Source organism: Vitis riparia, chromosome 2, assembly GCF_004353265.1.
Source record: "Vitis riparia cultivar Riparia Gloire de Montpellier isolate 1030 chromosome 2, EGFV_Vit.rip_1.0, whole genome shotgun sequence".
NCBI classification, from domain to species: Eukaryota; Viridiplantae; Streptophyta; class Magnoliopsida; order Vitales; family Vitaceae; genus Vitis; species Vitis riparia.
In genome coordinates this window covers 5,407,207-5,427,413 of record NC_048432.1, presented here as the reverse complement: position 1 = coordinate 5,427,413, position 20,207 = coordinate 5,407,207, and the positions used below count along the sequence as shown (strand labels likewise).

The following is a 20,207-nucleotide window of genomic DNA, read 5'->3' as shown; positions in this document are numbered from 1 at the left end:
AACTAACACAGAAGAATCTGAAGTGCTATCAAATGGCAAAGTCTGAGTGGAGGAGATACGGAGGAGGCGAGCAAACACATCATCCAAGGACGGAACTGATGAACTACCAAGAATCTGATCGCGGACAGGCTCAAGATCCGGACGGAGGCCAATAAGAGTAAGAACCATGAAGAACTTGTCAAGCTGTGTTTGTTGAGCCCCAACATCAGGAGTAAGAGGCATCACAGTCAAGAACTCCTCCTTAAGAGAGGCAATCTGGCCAATATAAGTAGATAGATCCAAGTCCTGTTGGCTGAGATGGACAATAGCAGAAGCCACCTTATAAAGATGCTGGATATCATTCGTGTATAATCCTTTGACCTGAGTCCAAAATTTAAAACAAGTTTTGTAGGCCCGAAGATGAAGAAGGATCTTGGGATCAACGGATTGCCATAATACACTACATAACTGTGCATCTATCTTCCTCCACTGTACGCGGTCAACCTCAGGGATATCTGCCTCCTGTGTAATCAAGTGATCCTCATATCCTTGACCCATAAACCAAAGTTCAACAGAGGCAGACCAGGAAAGATAATTGTCACTGCCAACCAATTTCTCCGAAGTAATCATAGGAGATCCAGATATAACAGCGGAAAAAATGGAATTTTTAGTAGTCATATCTACTTATCTGGAGAATGAAGTATGTTTGGATCGAAGAGAGCCCTAATACGGCTTCAGATTGCGCGTCGCACCACCGAAAAAGGGAGACGGCCTCAGATCGCGGCGTGGTACCACCAGAAAGGTAGAAGAACACTTCCCAAGGCACGTGCAGGGATTGGAGTGGAGAAAAAGTAGTCGGAGCTTCGCCGGAAAGACTGTTTGAAGGGCCGACGGAGACAAAAATCCCCAAAAGAGGTACGTGCAGGGCTCGAATGGGAGAACCAGGGAGGTAGGGAGGCTGGTCGGCGTCAGGCGAGGCTGCTGGAGGAGGCGCGTCGCCGGAAAAGCCCTCACGCGCCCTCACGCGCCGGCGCGTGAGATGCAGCCGCCGGACGGAAACGTGCGCGTGGGCGGCGCGTGGATGCTTTTTTGGTGCCGGTGCCTTCACAAAAGTTGTAGATCTCCTCCAGGCGCTCCTTCTGGTATGGTCGGTGTCGGAAAAATACGTCGCCGGAAAGTTCGCCGGAAAAATTCGCCGGCGGTGAGTAGTTTCTGTCGACGATCCGAATGACCAGAAAGTATTGGGAGATGGGGAAGGTGACCGGAATGAAACACGGTCACCGGAAGGTTTCCCGGAGTTGATGACACGAGAAACAGGAAAGAATTAGGTTTTCTTCCTTGGCTCTGATACCATGTTGAGAGAGAGAGAAAGAAGAAAGACCTTAATTCTCATTAATGTAATTATCTACTTACAATTGAGAAATATATATATATACAAGGCTAGGAGTCCTAACTACCATACATGTATCCTATATTAACAAGGAAAGGTTATACACTATAAATACATTATATTCAACATCTATCAATGCCCGATACCTTTATAAAAGGAGATTCTGTCTCTCGTTATATTTATATCAATGTCCAATACCTTTATAAAATTCATTTTTTTCCTCTCATTTACAAAATTATTATTACTTTGTTCCTTTTTTCCATTCTATCTCACACTATATTTATCTCAGCATCCCAATACCTTTACAAAATTCATTTTTTTCCATCCTTATTAGTGCTTAAATATGATGCATCATAAAAATATTATGGTACAAGAAAGCATGCCCTTGCCTTGCTAAATTTATATGTTTTGTTTCCTTATTTTACCTTATCTTATCTTTGTTTGGCAGATGGTTTATGTTATGTCTATTTACAACAAGAAGGAGAAGCAGCAACGAATCACGGTGCGTGGTTTTTCCATACCTTTTCTGTAAAAGTAGTTAAGATATTATCTCTGATGTCTTTCTTTGCTCTTTACAGATTTTTGGTTAGTGAAGTCAGATTAAGTGGTTTACATCATTCACATGCTATTAACTCTCTTTTACTGCACTTTTTTAATGAAGTATCCATATCATGTTGTTGTTCTAAGAAAACTTGATTATTTTAGTTGTGCTGAAATTTTTGGGATACATTTTTCTTTACACACATAGTTATGTAATTTTTTCCCCTTTTTTCTTCTTTTCCTACCATGGTATGCATATCCTTTATCCAAGGCTAGCTTCCTATCAAAAAAAAAAAAAAAAAAAAAAAATCCTCTATCCAAGGCTAGCTTATTTTTTGATCTTTTGGGTTGCAATCTACCAACATTGATCTCCCAAAGTTTGAATTTATCAGCTCTCTTTGTAAAGTCTCCAAATATCTTCTCGTGTATCAATCTGCTAACATTGGTTTAAACTGTGAATCTCCCTCTGAAATATATATACAGAGAAAAATTCCAACAGTATTTTGTCATTTTTGTTGTTTTTCCCAGTGCTGTTGGCTGTTTTATTCAAGTTTTTGCCCTTTCTCACACTTGACAAGGTTTTGTCCTTTTTGCACATCTGGAATATATTTTTGTTTCTCCATTAGAAACTAGGATGAAACAACTCAACAGTGAAGTACTTCACATAATTAAGCATGGAGTCCACATAAAAATATTTTTACTGCAATCAGCATGTCCAATTTTAAGTGGGGAATTGGCCTCTGCAATTTCTGAAGTGAGGATTATTTGTCAGAATATCATATGGCTTATTTTCTTGTCTCCCTTTATTATCATGTTTTGTTCTAATGTCATTATGCTTGCATAGTGGAAGCTGAAATTTAATGGACTATGAATCTTTGATGAAGAAAATTATTGAAGCCATGTTCTTTGTTCCAGATGGCAGCATTCAATATCCAGGAGGCATTACTCTGGAAAGAAAAAATTGAGGCTGTAATTGATCAGGTCCGTTTCCTTCAAACTTCATGACACTAGAATCCTTTCTCACTCATTACCCTCCCTCTCCCCCCTCTCTATCCATCTCTCTCTCTCTCTCTCTCTCCCTCTCTTGTTTAATAAAAGACACAAACAAATGAGTGATATTGAGTTGTGTCACTGTAGTGGATGTCTTTCTCAAAATTGTTGCTTTCCATTCATTACTTGGGTCAAAACAAAATTGTTGCCTCCCATCCATTGCTTTGGTCAAAACAAAATTGTTTTTGGTTACCTATATAGTGGCCATTAGATCCACAAATATATTGATCCACAGCATAGTTACAGGTCTTGTTTGACATTTTATATACATCTGTAACATTCTGTAAATTAGACAGGCAACTGAATTCAGGACTGATTATGTATTGATGGTGTTCAGCATCAGGACTTACAAGTTGCTAATGGAAATAAATATATTTCATTTGAATATAAATCTGGGATGGATAATGGAAGGGTTGCTTCCTCATCTGACCATGAAAGTCAGTAAGTACCAAGTTTAACTTTATTTATTATCTGCTTGTGGTTATAAGTATGTGGATGCTAGTGAAAAATGCTGTCATGTTCTGAACCATATCCACAGTATATTTTCATTTCTTTCCTTTATGCTGCAAAGTTTGGAATCTCTCCACAGGTAAACATTTTCCAATCCTGATAAATTTTTATAACTTCAATATCACCCAATAGTCTGGGCTGTTTGTTGATTATATTGTAGGTGCTGTACAATTAATATGGAGCTATCTTTAAAGAATAACAAGTTCACTAGGGAAGCTAGCTCAAAAAATGGACTCTAACTGGGTGTACAAAGATATTGAGTAAGCTGTTAGAACCAGAGAATCTTGCTCTGAAAAAAACGGTGTCTTAAGTTATCAAGATTAATGCTCTTAGAAGTGTTAAGCAAAATTTGTTCATGCTAAAGAAGCTGTCCCCTTCACGGGAATACCTTCTAGGCTATGCTTACATGTTGATATTTTCATGGGAAAGGCCACTGGAATAAGATGTGTCACATAGGAATTTTTGAGAATTTTGTAATCTAAGTAAATAGATTAGTTCACATGTTCAATATGTTGAAGAAACAGTCTTCTAAACCGGGTCATGTCAAGAACTCAAAAAATGGGTTTCTAAAGCTTTTCTCAAACTAGGACACACTTTAGAGCTTGGAGGAATACTAGGATGCTTGATTCACTCAAGGCACATTTATGCACTTCTCAAGCCAATAGGTAGAAATTGAATCTATTCAGTGAATGGTATGTGTGCCTTTCATTCACTGCTTAAGATCATTCTTATCTTCACATACTTTTCCCTAGAGCTATATTGATGATCCTTAGGTTAGATTATTTATTTTGTTTTTGTATTTTTAGGATCTCCCTAGTTTTTCTTTTTCATAATTCTTAAGGTTTGTTGTTGAAAGAGAGAGAGAGAGAGTAAACCTTAATTCTCATTCATATGATTAACTTCTTACAATAGAGAAATATATATACAAGGCTAGGTTGAACTAAATACCATATATGTGACCTATATTAAGAAAGGAAAGAAAGATTGTACACTATAAATACATTATATTCAACATTTGTATCTTCTTCTTGGTTTTTATCTTTTTAGTGTAAATGATAAAAGTTAGTAAAATACGGTTGTATGCTTTATTCCTTCATTTTGGTTAAGAAGATTCTACAACAACTTTTCTCCCATTGTTCAAAATACTTTGAAATGTTTGATTTCTTGTTATGGAATTTTGCACAAATGAGGAAGAAGCAAAGTTCCTATATCAATTTCTTGGTCACACTAAATCTTAATCATACTTACCTTTTGCCTTTGTTTTTTTTTTTTTTTTTTTTAAATCTGAAATAAAAGTTCATTGACGCCGAGTTAGAAGTACATGAGAAGGATGAGAAATCTTCCCAAATACAAACTTTGATAAAAAGATTTTATGTACAAGATGTGTTGTCTTATATACCACACAACTATACAAAAGAAGTGAGGTTCTGTTCTCCTCATAAATCAATCCATTTGCAAAGGAGGCTGAAGCTTTGCTCCATGATTTTTTGTTTTAAACATTTATTTATATGCCAAGTTCCAATTGAGTTGAATACAAAGCAGAGTGAGTGCCCTTGAAATCTAAAGTTAATGAGGCGTAAAAAAAAGGAATTGAAGTAAATTAAGTCCAATATCAACTTTACACTTCTCCACTTATCCTCTAAAATCCTTGTATTTCTCTCCTGCCATGCTATCTAAATCAAATTGAGACCAACAATTTTCCCAAGAGTTTGCCTCTACTTGTACTCCCTAATTGATGTTCTTTTGTTGTGAGTTGAAAGGGGGAAAATGATTTTTGGGTTTAATTGGAGAAAATTTTGATGAATCGGATGATTCAGTCAAGGCAACTTAGAATCTCGATCGAGTTAATTGTATTTCACCAATTCTTGGTCAAGTCTGTGTTTAAGATGGTATTGGATATTGGACTCGGTGTGGAAAGGTCTAAGACGGATACGACTCGGCTAAGTCATATTGGACTTGATTGATTCTTTGAACCTTGGGTAGATTAGCTTGGGCTAAAAGGAAGGATTTTACTGAAAATATCAATACTAGCATTATCCTTATTTATATTAGTAGCATTGATGCTGTTGAGTAGGAGGGGAATCTATCCCTTGAACTTTTAGTGCTAAGGGCCTTGAGAAATGTGAAGCTAGAGGAATTGTTGTTAAGTGAAGAAGTGCATCAGAGGTAAAAAGCCAGGGTGAGGTGGGTTAAAAAAGATGTAATTTGAAGTTTTTCCATTGGGTGGCTAATGGTAGGCGTAATAGGAAGTACATTAAGGTCTTAGGGAATAAAGAAGGAGCACTTCTGGATAACATTGACAATATTTTAGAGGAGATATTGCATTTTTTTTTAAAAAGCTATACAGAAGTCCCCCTGGAGAGTCTTGGAGGTTAGAAGGTTTAGATTGGCCACTTATCTCAATAGAGAGTGTTACTTGGTTGGACTACCCCTTTATCGAAGAAGAGATTCTTAAAGCCATTTTTTAGTTAGATAAGGACAAGGTTCCTGGGTTTGATGGTTTCACAATTGCTGTGTTTCAAGAGTGTTGGGATGTGATTAAGGGGGATTTATTAAGGGTGTTCTAGGAATTCCATAACAGTGAGGTAATAAATCGAAGTACTAATTCCACCTTCATTGCGCCAAAAAGGGGTTAGACCCAAAAGATATTAGACTTCAGATCTATTAGTTTGATCACTTGTTTGTATATGATCACTTGTTTGTATAAGATCATTGCTTAAATCTTATTAGGGCATATACGAGGTGTTCTTCATGAAACTATTCATGTTTCACAAGGAGCTTTTGTTCAGGGAAGGCAAATCTTGGATGCAGTGCTGATTGCCAATTACATATTGATGAGGAAAGATGCTCCAAAGAGGAAGGGGTGGTTTTCAAAATTGGTTTTGAAATCCTATGGATTGAGGTCTTCTAAACCATGTATTTGAAAGGAAGTGGTTTAGTTCTAGGTGGAGGACTTGGATAAGAGCTTCTTTGTTTATAACAAATTTTACAGTCTTAGTAAATGGAAATGCCAAAGCTTGGGTTAAAGCAACTAGAGGTTTAAGACAAAGAATTGTCCCATTTCCTCTTCACCATTGTAGCTAATGTGTTAAGTAAGATGTTGAGAGTAGAGGAGAGTTGGTTATTGGAAGGCTTTCTTGTGGGCAAGAGTAAGACTAGCGTGTCCCATTTGCAATTTGCAGATGATGCCATTTTTTTTTCCACAGCTTGTTCAAAAGATTAACAAAATCTTAAGCTAATTTTGTTTGTTTTTAGGCATATATCTGAACTTACGATAAATCTTAACAAAAGTACTCTCTCTAGCATCGACATGGGTCAAGATTAGATCACCAGGTTGGCCTTGTTGCTTGAATGCAAGGTCTTTGATTGACCTCTCCCCTATCTGGGTTCCCAGGGATGGGAAACCCAAAGGCATGTGTTTTTTGGGATTTGATGATTGAGAGAATTTTACAAAGATTAGATCAATTTTTGTCATTAGATGGAAGGATAACTATTATCCAATCATGCTTGTCTCATATCCCTTGCTATTTCTTGTCCCTTTTTAAGATATGTATTTTAGTTGCATTAAAGATCGAAAAAATGTAAGGAATTTTTCTTTGGTCAAGGGCTAGAGAGCACCAGAGAGACCATCTCATTAGTTGGGACCTAATGTGCAAGTCTAAGGTGGAAAGGGGTTTAGGAAGATTTTTCTAAGAAATTATGTTCTTTTAGGGAAATGGCTATGGAGGTCTCCTAAGGGAAGTTATGCTTTTTGGTATCAGGTTATTTTGAGCCTCTATAGAACACATTCTAATAGGTAGGATGCCGAGATTATAGTTAGGTGGTGACATCGCTGTACCTAGAAAGTCATTGAACTTGTTTTTCAGGATTTTTCTAAACATACTCATTTTCTAGCGGGTGATGGGGCGAGAATTTGTTTTTAGGAAGATTTGTGGTAGGGATATGAAACTTTGCGTTCACATTTCCTAAGTCTATTAAGAATTGTCATGGTTAAAAACCTTCCTATCTCATCAATTCTTGGTTTCACTTACCCGTGCTCTTCAAACTTTAATTTCCATTGCAACCTTTCTGACTTGAAGGTTGAAGATCATGAAAGACGTATGTCCTCTCTCACTTGTTTATATTTATTTCCATCCATCCTAGATGCAAGAGGCTGATCGTTATCTTCATGAGGATTATTTATAGTGAAGTCGTTCTTTTTAGTCTTGTGTAGCCAATTTAATCTAATTCCGTTCTATCCATCTAAATTTGTATGGAAATCTAAATTCCCATCTAAGCTCAAGACCTTTTCTTGGCTAATGGCACACAAGAAAGTGTACACAAATGGCATGCTACAATTGAGAAAATCCTACAAAGCCCTTAGTTTTGATGTTGGCTTATTGTGTATGGAGAGTGGAGAAATGATGAATCATCTTTTCTTACTTTGATTTGTTGACTTTGGGGCTATGACATATAGACTTTCCAGATCAGCTAACTTGGACTAGGTTCTTCCTAGGAGTATTTGTGACATGATGATCATCTCATATAAGGGATTGGGAAGCTCCATTAGAGGCAACGTTCTTTGGCAAACCACTTGTCTCGGGTTTATTTGGGTTGTTTGGCAGGAAAAAAATGGAGGATTTTTTAAGGCAAGGTGAGGACTTCAAAGGCTCTTTGGGTTATCATTCATTTCTTTTCCTCCTTTTGAGCCGCTTTCCAAATCCCCTTCCATCTTGGGCTTGCTCACTATGTCTCAGCTAATGAGATGGTCTCTTTTCCTCCCCTATCAATGATCATAGAAAATCCCTTTGCATTTTTTCAATCTTTGTTGCTACTACTATACAATGAAAGGAAATAATTAGGAATGTGAGTCAAGCAAGACTAGATTACGGTAATTCTTCCACCTAAAGACAAAAAATCTTTTTTCCAACCATTTGATCTTCTCTAAATTCTGTCTTCTTGATCCTAAAAGACACTAGCCTTTGGATAGACCCGAATAGGTTATTTAGCCATTCATAAACCTTACATTTGAGCATCGAAGCTAGCCTAGAAATCTGATTCTAACTCATGTTGGAAATTATGTTTCTTATAGACTTAATCTACTTCATTTGCACTTATGCCAATCATTGATATGTGTTTATAAATCTGTGTTTGTGATCGATGTTTTTGTAAGTCTTTGGTGATTTGGGAGAAAACTAGAACAATTAAGTTAGTTGTTTTGAGAATTCATAAATCTCCTCCCTCAAAAGAAAAAGAAAGACGTTCTTAGAGTTGTGGAAAGGACTAATCTAGGGAGGAGGTTAGTGATGATAAAAAAGTGTGGTTATTGTTATTGTACTGGAAGTGTATAAAGCTATCACTTCTCATAGAAAGACTAACATGAGAACAAGGAAAAAGAAGAAAAATAAAAAGAAAAGACTTAATATATTTTGTTTTACGATACCGTGTTTTATTTACACAAGGAAAAGGCACCTAGGTCTAATAGATTCACCATTACAATGTTTCAGGAGTGTTGGAATGTGATTAAGGATGATTTTTTTCCATGTACTTCCTCAAAAGTTTTTCTGATTGTGTTGCTGTGAATTCTACAATTTGGTTTGATGCTTTTTATTTTTTTATTTTTCTCTAGGATTCATTGATATTACTTATGTTGAACATATTATTTAGATTACTCCACCTTTTTCTCAGAACATCTTAGATTGGGAATATTCCTCATCCATTTGAAATTTCTGTATAGGTTTAGTGCAGAGGATGATGAAGAAGATACTCATTGTGCTTTGGTTCGGAGAAAAACAATTGGAAATGGTTGCCTTCGATTTCCTTTATTTCTTGACTCATAACTGGTTCAGTATAATTCCTGTTTGAGTCTCATCATCTTCCTTTAACTGGCAGGTTTTCCTGACTCAGTGTTTGACTGGACTCGAGAAATGGATTCAGAATTGTCAAACCAGGATATCAACAATCAAGCCTTTTCCTCTGATCAAAAAGAAAAAGAAAACAATCAAGCCTTTCCCAAAAAGCATTGGCGTCTTCTCCAATGCCAAAATGGTAAATCATTTTTGCAGCCATTTGCATTATTTTTTCTGTTTAACACAGATGATAATCAAGGAATCAAGATAACCTATCCAGGGAGGGAAGTCAGACAATTGAGTAACTGGATATCCCATAATTAAATCCATGAATTATTAATTACATTTCGTCTGGATAATTGCAGGACTTCGAATTTTTGAAGAGCTTCTTGAAGTTGATTATCTTGTAAGGCATTGTTTCTTTATTTCATTCTACAGCCATCTCATGATTTTGCTTTTGCAGTAGGCTATTTCTTATCAACGTAACATGTACCTTTCTTTTTGCAGCCAAGGAGCTGTAGTAGAGCAATGAAAGCAGTAGGGGTTGTGAAGGCAACCTGTGAAGAAATATTTGAGCTTGTAATGAGCATGGATGGAACACGGTTTGAGTAAGTTCCTTCTATTCCAAGTAAAGATTTTTATGAATTAATTCCAAATGGTCATTATTATGGTCGTTTGAAGAATGTATTCTGTATATATTATCCGGCAGGTCTGCTTCAAAGCTCATTTAAGTTATTTTCTTTTAGAAACTTTTGCATGTTCTTTCTTTATAGCATACATAAAAGTGGTCATGCCCCTATGCAAGTCAAAGTTACAGTGATGGGAATTACTTCTCATGAAATTTGCCTCATCTTTTACTGATTTTTTGGACCATTTATTAATTTTTTGATAGGATTTTCTTGACACCTTATGAAAAGCATATACTCATTGACATGATTCTTAGTTTAAAGTTCATAATATGAGCATTCATACATGACATATAACGTATCAAACCGAATATATTTACTACCTTACGTGCATCAGTTATGTTTTATGGTTAAAATATCCAAAACTTATGAAAATAAATTAAATAATTTTTAGGGTTTATTACACTTTTTTTTTTTTTTCAGAAACGAAGAGAAATATATTAATAGAAGGAAAGATACAGGAGAAAGAAAAGAAAAAAGAAACAAAAGAAACCACTAGAAGGATGAAAGATCCTTCCTACACAATCTGAACAACAGAAAAAACACCCAACATTAGCTAAAAACAAAGAGAAACCCCCACAAACTCAAACTTTTGAAGCGCAAACCTCACTCCAGTTGAGTTGTAACACATTTAAAGGAACTCCTCTAAAAGCTGCAGAACAAGAAGCCCAAAGAGAGGAATAGAACAGAATCAAATCCCATAACGTCTCTTCCGATCTCCCCTTATCCTCAAAAATCCTATTGTTTCGCTCTTGCCACACTATCCAAACCAAAGTAAGGCAAGCAACTTGCCAAAGAGTCTTGCCTCTTAAGGAGTTCCCCAAGCCTTTAAAAGCAATAACCAACATGTCCTCAAAACTCCTTGGAGTGACCCAAACCAACCTAGCTGGCTTGAACAACTTGTTCCAGAGTCCAATGGTAACAGGACAATGAAGAAAAAGGTGATCAATCGACTCTCCATTTCCTTTACAAAGAATGCACCATTGAGGACAGAGGGACTTGTAGGGTCTTCTCAATTGCAACTTATCATTGGTGTTCACCTTCCCATGAGCTACTATCCAAGCGAGGGCCTTAACCTTTGAAGGGGCTTTTGAACTCCACAAAAACTTGGCCGGAAGGAACAAAATAGGATTAGAGACTTTTGACAAGGCCAAGAAAAAAGATTTCACTGAAAACAAGCCTGATGAAGACAAAGACCACGCTCTAGAATCTGCCAAAGAAGGAGAGAAACGCATTGAACTGAGGGAGGACATTAATCTTTGAAGGAGATCAATTTCTGAATCGGTAAGATTGCGGCGAAAATTTAAATTCCAAGCCAATGGAAAGGAATTGCCAAGGACATTTGAAACAGTGAGGTTTTTCACAGAAATAACTCTATAAAAATCAGCAAATTGCGAGCACAAAGATTGGTTACCCCACCAAAGATCTTCCCAAAAGCGAATTCTCTCCCCATTGCCCACCACTAGGCGAACAAAAGGGGAAAATTCCTGGAAAACTTGAGCAATAGCCTTCCAAGGACATCTGTGTGACCATCTAACCACCATGTTGGCGTCCCATCCATTAGGATGTGTCCCATATATACTCACTATAACCTTATGCCAAAGACCACTCCTTTCTCTAGGGAACCTCCAAAGCCATTTCCCTAAGAGAGCAATATTTCTCAAAGAAATCTTCCCAAAACCCAAACCTCCCAACTCCTTTGGTCTGATAACAACCTCCCATCTGACAAGATGATCTTTCTTCCCTTCCCCTGCCCCAGACCACAGAAAATTCCTTTGCATCTTCTCAATCTTTGAAGCAATTGAAGCTGGGATTTTAAAGAGGGAGAGGAAGTAACTAGGGATGTGAGACAAACAAGACTGAATTAAAGTAATCCTCCCTCCCAAAGACAAATAGGCCTTTTTCCAACCATCCAACCTTCTCGAAATTCTCTCAACCACCGAGTCCCAAAAGCCTATTGTCTTTGGGTTCCCTCCCAAAGGAAGACCTAAATAAGATAAAGGCCACTTAGACACTCTACAATAAAAAACCGAGGCGAGACTAGACAATAACTCCTGCCTAGTGTTAATACCTGAAATGGTGCTTTTCTCTAAGTTGATTTTTAAACCAGAAACTTGCCCAAAAACCAAAAGGATAATCTTGAGGTTTTGAAGATGTTCCATAGAGGCTTTAGAGAAAAAGATAGTGTCATCTGCAAACTGTAACAAAGACACTCTTGTCCTATCCTTCCCCACAGAAAAACCCTCAGTAAGCCTAGTTTCCTCTGCTCTAAACAACAACCTACTTAGAACATCTACCACTAAAGTAAAAAGGAAAGGAGAGAGAGGGTCTCCTTGTCTCAAACGTCTAGAAGCCTTAACCCAACCCTTTGCATTCCCATTAACTAGGATTGCAAAACTAGAAGAAGACAAACAACCCCTTATCCACGATCTCCATTTATGGCTGAACCCCTTCCTTTGAAGCACATGATCTAAGAAGGCCCAATCCACATGATCATAGGCCTTCTCAAAATCGATTTTGAAAACAATTCCTTCCTCCCTTGACCTTCTTTTCTCATCCACCACTTCATTGGCTATCAACACAGCATCTAGAATGTGTCTCCCTTCAACAAAGGCTCCTTGAGAACCAGATATTGTTTCATGAAGAACTTTGCGTAAACGCCCTGATAAGACCTTAACAATTATCTTATACAAACTTGTAACCAAGCTAATAGGTCTATAATCTGAGATTTTAAAAGATTGACTTTCTTAGGCACCAAAGCAATGAAGGTCGCATTTGTACTTTGGTTTATTACCCCATTGGTGTGGAACTCGAGAAACACCCTCATAAGATCCTCTTTTATCACATCCCAACACTCTTGATAAACTGCAATAGTAAAACCATCAGGACCAGGGGCCTTTTCCTTATTCAATTGGAAAACTGCCATGTGAACCTCCTCTTCAGTAAAAGGCCTATCCAGCCAAACTCCACTCTCTCTAGAAATAGGGACCTAGTCAATTCCTTCAACCCTCCAAGACTCACCTACAGGTTTGGAATAAAGATTCCCAAAGAAATTAACAATCTCCTCAGAAATAACCTCAATGTTGTTTAAAGTCTCCCCCCTCTTAGAAATCAGAGACTTAATGAACTTCCTACTTCTCCTACCTGTGGCCACTCTATGAAAGAATTTAAAGTTACAATCCCCTTCTTTAATCCACTTAACCCTAGATTTTTGTCTCCATTGAACCTCTTCCTTTAATAACACATCCTCGAACTCCCTTCTTCTTAAGGTCCTTTCTAACACCAAATCAAGATTCAAATTCCCTTCTTGTTCAATTAGATCAATTCTACCTAAGTCCGTAAGAATGAGCTTTTTTCTCTCTTTTAAACACCAAAGGCCATTATATTCCACTCTTTCAACTTTGACTTAACAAACTCTAATTTCCTCATAAACTTATGACCTTCCCACCCTTCACCCGTACACTCTTGCCACCAAACTCTAAACTTCTCCTTAAACTCAGGATGGAGCAACCACATATTCTCAAACCTAAAAAGGAGTCGGACCCCACTTTAAAGGAATAGTTTCCAAACAAATAGGGCTATGGTCAAAGGTCCATCTAGGAAGCGCCTCTTGAAAACTTTGAGAGAAAAAGGTATCCCACTCAGAAGAAAACAAGAACCTATCCAATCTCTTACAAATAGGATCAACTTGCATGTTTGACCATGTAAAAGCCGCATTCCTTAGAGGGGGGTCAAGCAAGCCACTCTCCCTTATAAACTCATCAAAACACCTCATGTTGAAAGTTAATCTGGTCTCACCCAATTTCTCAGATATCCTCCTAATAACATTAAAATCCCCTCCTACACACCACCTTGGGAAAGTTAGACCATATAGGTCTTGAAGCTCCAACCAAAAGTCCTTCCTCCACAACGGATTAATCGGGCCATACACTAAAGTTAACCAAAAAGATCCTTCCTCACCAGAGTTAAACTTCACAGTTACAGAAAAGGATCCTAACACCTTCTCTGTACACTCGAACTTACTAGAATCCCACAAAATCACAATCCCCCCTGAAGCCCCACAAGCTGGAAGAGCAGCCCACTCCAAGCTCTTGCCTTTCCAAACACTGCTCACAAACCTCCGGTCCCAAGTTTCCCTCTTTGTTTCCTGAAACATCACAATATCTGGATTTTGAGTACTTAAAAACCTTCTGACAGTCCTCCTTTTCTTCTTGGATTCTAATCCTCTCGTATTCCAGCTTAAAATCTTCATAAAAACCAAAAACAACCCAGCACAACCAGCACCCAAACCTAATCCTCTCCTCGGTTTCCAGAAGCATTTTTCCTCTTCCTTCTGAAATAAACCTTGTCCGTAAAAGAATTACCTGGTTTTCTTCTTCCGCACCTTTTCCATTTTCTCTGACAATTCTGATCCTCAAACTCTCCAAAACCGACTGAACCTTGACCATTTTTCCAAGCGTGAGTCCCTCAACCTGAAAACCTTCCAACGGGAGGATGAGAGGTTCTGGGTTTGGGGACGGAGCCTTCCCTGAGACACAAAGCTTCTCTGGGCTACTTAGAGAATCCTTAAATAAAGGCCAGTCTTCAGAATTTCGGTTAGAGGTTTCTAGGGGAAACGCCACTCCTTCAGAATGGGACACACCAACAGGACGATTGGGCTCAACAACAGCAAATTTCGGAAAGGGACTACGCTGAGAGACAAGGCTTGACTCCAACGGAATCGGAGAAAAAGCCTGACATCGAGAAGGAAGAACCGAAGAAACAGAGGAGTTGGAAAGAATATTTGGATTAAAAGCCCTAACCAAAGGAAGACCCTTCTTATAGAGAGCTAAGGAAGGAGGACGTACCTTTTTTACCCAGTTGCAAGGCGAGATCCCTTCGTCTCCCTCTGTCCCCCCTGTGAAGTGTCGGGATTTTTCTGAAACAGGAGAAAGGGTGCCCTTTTTGAAGATGATCTGCCCCAAATAAAGCCTCGATTTACTTCCGGTGCGCCATCCCCATCTAGGTTGCGCTTTGGGGTAAGAGACGTCACCTTTAGGCTCGGCGGCCAACTCCTCGCCTTGCGTCTTGCAGTAACTGAGTTGCCTTTTAGCTTTGCTGACTCTTGAGAATGTGCTATCGGCATCACCTCCTTTGCAGAGGTTCCTGATCGCTGAAGCTTTGAAGACGAAGGCGTTGCTGGGCCACCATTAGAAGACCCTACTTCAGTTTCGTGGACTGGACCCGCAAAAGGCCCAATGTTCTTCTCCTCAAAATGGGCCCTAGCAAAACGGCCTTTAAAAACGGCTTCTAGTTTTGTTGGCCCGTCAACACTTCTTGCCGTTGGGCCCAAACAGCTCTTCCCCCTTCCTTTCTCCACTTTAGTAGCTGAATTTGAAACTGAAGACTGAGCACAGGAGCGATGACGAGGCCTCCATCTATGGTACTCATTATCCTTAGCAGTAGCTCGTAGCCCTTCAACGTTCTTTGGCCTCTGATAGACGCAACCTTCCGTTGACGTTACTTCGTCCTTGCTACGATTTAACTCTGGCCTGAGAAGAATGTCTTCTTCAGCTTCTCCGATGACGGAAACTGCAACCGTAAATGACCAGGCTCCATCTTCCACCTCTAGCAACGCTGGTAGCACGACATTTGGATGCATCTCCACCCACATCTTTACCTTCGACAAGTCTACGAGCTTCAGAGTTTCCTTTGCCACCTTCGTTACCCTCCCCCATTTCTGCAAAATGTACCTCAACTGAAACTCATCCCATAGATGGAAAGGAAGGCCTCTCAATTCTAACCAACCCTTTCTAAACTTTCCACCAACAACGGAGTTTTCTTTTGGCGACCATTTCCTCAACGCAACAACCCCTCCTCTCACTGTTAAACTCCCTTGATCTTGAAACCACATAGCTCTCTTTGCCGAATCCACCAAAAAGCACCCCTTGTATTCGGAAATGGGAGTTACAAACACCATCCCTTTCGTACCCATCATCCTGGCAATAACTTTTCCTACATCAAACCAATCCAATATTTTTCCTTTACTTTCACAAATTACAGCTCTTGCCCATTTTCCAACTGGCACCGAAGCTCTGTTTCTATGTCCTTTCTCTGCAACCACATCTGCATAGGACTGCCCTTCTCTGTACATTCCTTTGCTCACCTGAGACTCTTTATCCTTCTCCTTCGAGGCTCTTACAGCCTGATCAGACACATCTTGGACTCTAGAAATCGCCTTCCTAAGGGTTTCCCACCCATTGCCTTTAACACCCTCAGGAACAACTAGCACTAGAGGTTTTCTCTTTGTAACAAATTCTGTAATTTTCATAAATCTCCCTCTACTATTGAAGCAAATCTCCATCAAATGCGTCCTCGTTTTGCCCCTCATCTTCCGAGTAAAACCCCTGGAAGCCTCCAACTCCACAGCTTTCTTCAAATGTTCCAACAACCAATCCAACTCCTCCTCTCCAAAGCCTAACGAAATAACAAAACCTCGACTTCTCTCTGTTATTGAAATCCACATTCCCCCATTGATGCCTTCAAACTTTACCTGAAAAGCCTTTCTTTCCACATCAAATCTTTCCATCACTCCCAACCAATGATCTCTTCCAACCGTTTCAGGCAACAACAGAGACCATCTCCCGGGGTTTTCACAGAGAGAGCTTATGTTTTTTGAGAACTGATTCTGAAAACAAAGTATTTTCTGAAAAAAGGGTTTATTACACTTTACCCCCCTAACTTATAGCGTGTTTTGCACATTGCCTCATTGAGTTTAAAATCGAGCAATGTACCCTCAATGCTTTATAATTGCATGCAATGTGCATTTATTGTACGATGACGTTAGCTATAATGAATGGAAGACACATGTGCTAAACATGTGACATGTTTAAATGAGGGCAAAATTGTCATTTCATTTTCAAATCTTCAAATCCCCTAGACCCTAGCTTGCCCTCCTCCTTCCTTTGATCGTCAGGTGGATTCCTAAATCCCCAAATTGAAGTTGAAGCCTTAGAATGGCCACTATTAGAGGAATTCAAGATTCTAATGGATCTCAAAACGCACTTGAGATCGAAAACCTTGTCTGATTCGCCATCGACGAGCACAACAAGGAACATATTTTGTTTTTTAGTTTTTAATCTCATTTTTCCTTTCTCTGTTTTTGTTTGTTTCCTGAGAAATTCTCTCCTTTTGTATTTTTTTTTAATCTCATTTTTCCTTTCTTTGTTTTGGCTTATTTCCTGAGAAATTCTCCCCTTCTTCTTCTTTTTCTTTTTTTCTTTTTTTTTTTGGAGGAAGGTAGAGTTTGGCTTATGGACGTTTGCTTTTTTTTCTAAGGAACCAAACAAGGATTTTTATTTTTAAACAAAATTCATTCGTTCCATAAGTACAATAAAATATTATTTTTAGGGCAAAAGAATATGATCATTTGGTTGATGGAATTGAAGTTTTCGTTTCTTTTTTATTTTGTGAAATAAATCATTGCAAGGAGTTAGATCCATAATTTAATTTTTGTTTCCCTTCCTAGGGTTTTTGAGTAGCTAAACGAGGTGCTTTGTTGGTTTTTTTTCCTCTTTAATCATTCCTTGAAAAATCATTTTTTTAGATGAGTTTCTGATCAAGGATTCTGCTTCTCCAATAGTAGGAGCCTCTTTTATATCCATTTCCAATTTTCTCTTTTATTTTTGGGTTTTCGCGTTGCGGTTTGGCAAACAAGGTGTGTCCTCCTTTCTCAGCTTCCTCTGAGCAGGGCCATCCTTTGGCTGAGGCTTTTGCTCCCAAATCTCTTCCCATTTCCTTTGTTTCTGCTGTTTGTCCGTTTTGGTGTCAGCCTTTTTTTCCGTATCCGATGGAGTCAGCCCTTCCTTCTCAGGGTGTTCCATTTTCGATTCTTCCTGGTGGTGAGCTTAGTCATCGTGTTGGCGTGTCTTGTTCTGAAGGTGTGGTGTCTCCTGTAGAAGCCTCTAACTGAATTTTTAAATACTGTCCTGTCCTTAGGGAATCACTTAGTAACCTAGAAGAGCTTTGCGTCTCAGGCAAGGCTTTGTCCCCAGAGCCAGAACCTCGCACTCTCCCGTTGGAAGGTTTCAGATTGAGGGCCTCACACCTAGGAAGATGGTCAAGGTTCAGTCAGTTTTGGAGAGTTTGAGGATTAGAAGTGTCAGAGATAATGGAAAAGGTGTGGAAGTAGACAGCAAGAGTACTCTTTATGCGGACAAGGTCTATTTTAGAAGGAAGAGGAAAAATGATTGTGGAACCTAGGGAGAGGCTTAGTTTCGGTTGCAGTTTGTGCTGGGTTTCTTTTGTTTACATGAAGATCTTAAGTTGGAATACAAGAGGATTAGGTTCCAAGAAGAAAAGGAGGATTGTTAGAAGGTTTTTAAGTTCTCAAAGTCTAGATGTTGTGATGCTTCAGGAAACAAAGAGAGAAATTTGGGATAGGAGGTTTGTGAGTAGTGTTTGGAAAGGTAGAAGTATGGAGTGGGCTGCTCTTCCTGCTTGTGGGCTTCAGGGGGGATTGTGATTATGTGGGATTCAAATAAGTTCAAGTGTACAGAGAAGGTGTTAGGATTTTCCTAGTAATTGTGAAGTTGAACTCTGGTGAGGAAGGGTCTTTTTGATTAACTTCAGTGTATGGCCCAAATAAGTCTTTGTGGAGGAAGGACTTTTGGTTGGAGCTTCAAGACTTGTATGGTCTGACCTTCCTAATGTGGTGTGTAGGAGGGGATTTTAATGTAATCAGGAGGATCTCTGAGAAACTGGGTGATTCTAGGTTAACTTTCAACATGAGGTGTTTTGACGAGTTTACAAGGGAGAGTGGTTTGTTGGATCCCCCTCTGAGAAATGCGGCTTTTACTTGGTCAAACATGCAAGTTCATCCTATTTGCAAGAGGTTGGATAGGTTCTTGTTTTCTTCTGAGTGGGATTCTTTTTTCTCTCAAAGTCTTCAAGAGGCGCTTCCTAGATGGACCTCAGATCATAGCCCAATTTGTTTGGAAACTAATCCTTTAAAATGGGGTCCGACTCCTTTCAGGTTTGAGACTATGTGGTTGCTCCATCCTGAGTTTAAGGAGAAGTTTAGTGATTGGTGGCAAGAGTGTACAGTTGAAGGTTGGGAAGGTCACATGTTCATGAGGAAATTAAAGTTTGTTAAATCAAAGTTAAAAGATTGGAATAAAGTGGCCTTTGGAGATTTAAGAGAGAGGAATAAACTCATTCTTTTGGACTTAGGTAGAATTGATCTAATTGAACAAGAAGGGAATTTGAATCTTGATTTGGTATCAGAAAGGACCTTAAGAAGAAGGGAGCTAGAGGATTTGTTATTGTTGAGAGAGAGAGAAAGAAGAAAGACCTTAATTCTCATTCATGTAATATCTACTTACAATTGAGAAATATATATATATACAAGGCTAGGAGTCCTAACTACCATACATGTGTCCTATATTAACAAGGAAAGGTTATACACTATAAATACATTATATTCAACACTCCCCCTCAAGCTGGAGCATATACGTCATATGCACCAAGCTTGTTACAAATATATTTAATCCTAGGACCTCTGAGAGATTTAGTGAAGATGTCAGCTAGTTGATCATTTGAATTAACAAAACTTGTAGCAACACATCCTAATGCGATCTTCTCTCTAATGAAATGACAGTCAACTTCAATATGTTTGGTCCTTTTATGAAAGACTAGATTGGATGCAATATGTAATGCAGCCTGGTTATCACAGATGAGTTTCATCTGTTCATCCTTTCCAAATCTCAACTCTCGAAGAAGATGTCTCAACCATAGCTCGATACTCGGCTTCAACACTAGATCTGGCCACTATATCTTGTTTCTTACTCTTCCAAGATATTAGATTACCTCCAATAAAAACATAGTATCCTGAAGTGGAACGTCTATCTGTGGGTGAGCCAGCCGAATCTGCATCTGTGTAACCAACAACCTGAGTATGACCTCTGTTCTTGTACAACACACCTTGGCCTGGTGTACTTTTGATATATCGAAGAATGCGGATTACGGCATCCCAATGGCTATCACATGGTGACTGTAGAAATTGACTAACAACACTCACAGGAAAAGAAATGTTTGGACGAGTAATGGTGAGATAGTTCAATTTACCTACGAGCCGTCGATATCTTCCGGGGTCTCCTAAAGGCTCCCCTTGTCCTGGTACAAGTTTGACATTCGGATCCATAGGTGTGTCTACCGGTTTACAGTCTAACATACCGGTTTCTTCCA

The 20,207-nt window shown here is 38.8% G+C and overlaps 1 protein-coding gene across 1 annotated transcript in view; it reads left to right on the top strand.

Annotated features, from left to right (window-relative positions):
* Positions 1-20,207, top strand: part of LOC117933260 (protein ENHANCED DISEASE RESISTANCE 2-like) — an 89,022-nt gene that overhangs the window by 16,492 nt on the left and 52,323 nt on the right. The window contains exons 3-9 of the mRNA XM_034854646.1: positions 1,818-1,871; positions 2,825-2,890; positions 3,297-3,400; positions 9,186-9,253; positions 9,341-9,496; positions 9,663-9,703; positions 9,805-9,905. Of these exons, the coding sequence (XP_034710537.1) occupies positions 1,818-1,871; positions 2,825-2,890; positions 3,297-3,400; positions 9,186-9,253; positions 9,341-9,496; positions 9,663-9,703; positions 9,805-9,905 (590 nt within the window). The remainder of the gene's footprint in view (positions 1-1,817; positions 1,872-2,824; positions 2,891-3,296; positions 3,401-9,185; positions 9,254-9,340; positions 9,497-9,662; positions 9,704-9,804; positions 9,906-20,207) is intronic.